Below are 4,222 nucleotides of genomic sequence, written 5' to 3' on the forward strand. Positions count from 1 at the left end.
CAATATGCTTTCGGAACATGTTCTCTGAAGTATCTCGGATTTATTGTGTATTGGAGCCCATCCCTAAGAGCCGTGTCGTGACATTTTTTTTGCACGGAATCCTCAAAGCTCAACCTCAATTGTGATAGGGGAAAGAGCACACTCTATCGCTAGATCATTGAAATGCAGCAATACAGTCAATATAATCTATAGACAAAACATCGTACTTTCATTTTCGACCATTGACAAGACATTCAGTCGTACTGTTGTAATGTGTTTAACGGCATGGGCGACTGAAAGCAATCGATCAAATTCTCATCATATTCCTTCAATGTGTTAGGCACTCATCGATGATGTCTCCTAGAAACGAAATTTGTCTCACAAATTGCAACTCTCTTTGAATGTTTCCTTATTACTAGGCTTTTAGATTGGTCAGTATCACCCAGATCTCAAATGGCTTACCATATTTGGTGCTTGTTTGTTCTTCTCTTCCTTGGTAATGGTAAGTCGAATTTAAAAGATTCAAATACATACATATTGGCTTGTAGCATTTCTCTTTTTAGTAAATAAAGGCTGTGAATAGAATAAACAATATTACACGAGGAAGGGTGGATTCAGCAAAAGACGAAATGTACACGTACATGACGTATAATCAATATAATAATTTATGTATGATATAATTCAAAGTACCCGAATGTAAACCAGCTCTAAGATTGTGGTCATTATTAATCGAAATGGTTTCTCTGTATACAGGTAAAAAAATGATTAAACAAATCTGCAGCAGAACTCAAAAAAAGTGCAATTGTGCATCCTTTAGGTTAAATATCATGAAGGGTGCAACTTTGCACCTCTTGATAGTCTAAAATTGATATCCGTCTTGGAAAATATGCTATGAATTAGCAATCCGTCTGTTATTACCAATAATTGAAAATATTCCTACCCAATCCATTTACAGGCTCCCGCACTACCATGTCTACATCCACGATTTCTTTCCAACCAAGGCAGACCCTACCCGTCAAAGGAGAAGATTTTACGATGACGTGCATCTATTCGCCTCCTACGTATGACCGTACGGTACATTGGACACACGGAGGCAGCCAGGTTGCTTATGAATCGTGCACTTCTGCGAGTAGCTGTACATCTGAAATTCCCAATCTTACAAAATACAAGTTGATGGGAGATGGCCGCAGCACATCGCTTACAATAATCAATTTGACTACTGGTGACAATGGGAGATACACATGCAATGTAATTTACCTAGATGGCCAACGCTCAGCAAATGACATACTGGAAGTACTAAATCCAGGTAAAGGATATTGGAAGTGTAAAACATATGAGCGACATTCAATACAGTCTTACTTAGATTTGGCTAATAAAAAATAAAAGAACATAAAAGACAAGGTCAATGAACGATCCTACTATAAATATAATTTATACTCAAAAGTTAGACAATCAACAAGCTAGACACAATAAGTAATCTTGTGATTCACTTTTGTTTATTGGTAAATCACCTACCATTCTGAAACACTGAAAAACAATTCTACTTCAGTGCTCATTAAGCAATGATGATATACAAATGCGATACCTACCAACATCCCTGAATGTTTTAGCTTTCTTTACCAATTTCAAAAATATCAAAACTGAAGTCCCGCAAAATCCTTCTCACGAGACATTCATCACCGTGGATTATTTTAGTGTACGTCTATGCGGACAATTTATTGAAACAGTCAACCCACCATACCCATCTTACGACCGTCATTTCAGAAATGTACATGGACCTGTCTCCTATTTGCTAGCTATAAGACGTTTATTTATATACGAATTAATGTTTATCGTTACTCATTCCTGTTGAGTAGTATGTTTGTTAATGAAAAAAATCAGATTAGCCATACCTTATGTAACAAGACACACGAAATAGAAATAAGCTTCACTCTGTATGATAACATTATTACTGTCTCTGGAAAACAAAGTTTCGTATAAATAAAAAATAAAACATAAAAAATGCAATTGATATTCTTCAAAAGTACATAGTTTTTATAAAGTCCAGTCAAGAGGAAATTCCAGTGGCTTTACCTCTGCCCATGCCATGGACAGCGCCAGTGCAATCTAGTACATCTAATAGTTCTTCACAATCTACTTGAGATAGCAATTAGGATCTATGCGTTGAACTGTTTGATCTCCCTTATCTCAAAGCAAAGTGTTAAGTTATCATTTTTTTTTGTACGATACTGTATAAGAACGTCATAAAGAAAAAAAATAGTCAATTGTATTAATCATCGAATCATATGAATAGCAAAGTGAGGAAACTTGTTAGACACAAGTTTTAGATATATCCTTTTTTTCTTTAGTGTCACCATCAAGGGTCGTTATGACTGATACGCAATCGGGCTGGCAATACTTGGACAACACCAGTATAAGTGTAACTGCTGGAGAGCCGTTTGGTATCACATGTGAAGCATCTCGGGCAAGGCCTCCTGTGGTACTGCAATGGGTGACACCTAAGGGTGTCTCCGCTGTTCATCACGATCAGTCGGATGTCATCCATTATGGATCTTACATCTCCTGGAGAACTTTGATAATCACAGCGTCCAGGAACGATCACGGACAAATTCTTAACTGCATTACATCACACCCAGAACTACAGAAAAATATTAGACGCTCAGTGAGTCTGAATGTTCATGGTATGAAATATTCACTAAATCATATACATGTATTGATGTCACAGTGAGCCTAAAAAAATATTAGATTTTTAGTCCTTGCTAAGTTTCTTAATATTCCATTTATGGAAAATAACCTAATAATTGAACAAATAATGCTGCAATATCACGTGCATTTCAGATCCATTTTCTAGTCCCCGAGTCCATTTAAATGTAATACGAACTGGCTGTTTCTAAACATCATTTTGCAGTAATCATGGTGATATGATATTGTACACAATATCTATTTCTCATTTATTTAAACATCATTCAATTCCAAAACCGCTTTTCACAAAAGGGCATGTTCGTCTAGCATTCAATACTTCCTTCTTTATATATCCCTCTTTATGTTACTCTTATTTTATATCTTGCCATATTTACAGTTTTGCCGGCCAGTGTGCTGCTCTTTCCGACTGGAGGTAACCAGTCACTCTCAACAGTCCTATACGTTCAAGAAGATTCACTGACTTCAATCACCTGTAAAAGCATCGGGTCATTCCCAGCAACCGAACTATCATTTTGGCTTATAGTTGATGCCTTTGAGAGGACTCCGATCCTTGCAAATGTCTCGAGTAATAGGAGTATTTTAGACGACACTTTGTTTGACACTGAAAGTACCATTACCATAAGACCAGATGCCACGAAACATGGAATGCACATTGTATGTTCCTCGTATATGGAGGACGCCTTCTTTGTTAAATTACTGACAGCAAGACTAGTTGTTTACGGTGAGCTGTTGTCCCTCAATGATTTTATTCTAACAATCAATATTTTTACGGTAGAATTGTTTAAAGAGTAAGATCATTCGATGGAAATTCATGTAGTATAATTTGCAAACCTGAGATGTATATTGCAATGTAGTTTCTCCCCTGTAGTTCTTTATGACACGAACTCTCTATTTCTGTTATTGACGATTTAACGTTTATTTTGTTTTATTCCCCATAAACTGTCCGGGATATGTTCAAGACCATGCTTATTTCTTCAGCTGAAGTTTAACTATGACCAATGGCTTTATGTTTCTATGAAGGGCTACCGGTCGATGCCACAATATCTATCCCAGGTGACATGTTTGAAGGTGCAGAGACCAACATAACCTGTAGAGCTCTTAATGGATATCCTGCTCCTCTCATCCATTGGTACATCGGATCAAGAAACCTGACAGATAATTCATCGCTGGAGACTTCATTGAATGCAGCTGATCGATATGATGCTGAAAGCACTCTGACTCTGATACCGATGATGTTTGACCAAGAGGGGCGATGGCATTAATGAAACAATAATTTTTGGTGGATTATTCAGATATTGCCATAATAAGAAAACGGGTAAATGAAATTATAATCGTCAACGAAATGTAGATGGATAAAAGCAGTTTAAATCAACAATGCCCCATCGCTATGTTTAAACATGCTTTATCATGTCCACACGCATATTTTGTTCAAAGAAGGTCGGGAGTAAGGGAGCAAAGCGACCAAGCTTGTCATGGAGACATTTTTTGGCATTTCGCGCACACTTTTCGTAAATGTTGTGAAAATTGGAGTCAGTAAAAA

General features: G+C 36.9%; 1 protein-coding gene across 1 annotated transcript; it reads left to right on the forward strand.

The window, feature by feature from the left end:
• The first annotated feature begins 939 nt into the window (after nucleotides 1-939).
• LOC121419604 (synaptogenesis protein syg-2-like) lies at nucleotides 940-3,944 on the forward strand. Its single transcript, XM_041614061.1, has 4 exons — nucleotides 940-1,285; nucleotides 2,328-2,660; nucleotides 3,059-3,403; nucleotides 3,703-3,944. Exons 1-4 carry the CDS (start codon nucleotides 949-951, stop codon nucleotides 3,942-3,944), a joined length of 1,257 nt encoding a protein of 418 aa, XP_041469995.1. The 5' UTR covers nucleotides 940-948.
• Nucleotides 3,945-4,222: the final 278 nt, after the last annotated feature.

The sequence above is a fragment of the Lytechinus variegatus genome, chromosome 8, assembly GCF_018143015.1.
Source record: "Lytechinus variegatus isolate NC3 chromosome 8, Lvar_3.0, whole genome shotgun sequence".
NCBI classification, from domain to species: domain Eukaryota; kingdom Metazoa; phylum Echinodermata; class Echinoidea; order Temnopleuroida; family Toxopneustidae; genus Lytechinus; species Lytechinus variegatus.

Bases quoted from the DNA above. Each gene is read 5' to 3' on its own strand.
- LOC121419604 (XM_041614061.1), top strand. From the start codon at position 949: ATGTCTACATCCACGATTTCTTTCCAACCAAGGCAGACCCTACCCGTC. The intron at 1,286-2,327 runs GTAAAGGATATT...TTTTTTCTTTAG, and splicing joins ACTGGAAGTACTAAATCCAG to TGTCACCATCAAGGGTCGTT. The intron at 2,661-3,058 runs GTATGAAATATT...CCATATTTACAG, and splicing joins AGTGAGTCTGAATGTTCATG to TTTTGCCGGCCAGTGTGCTG.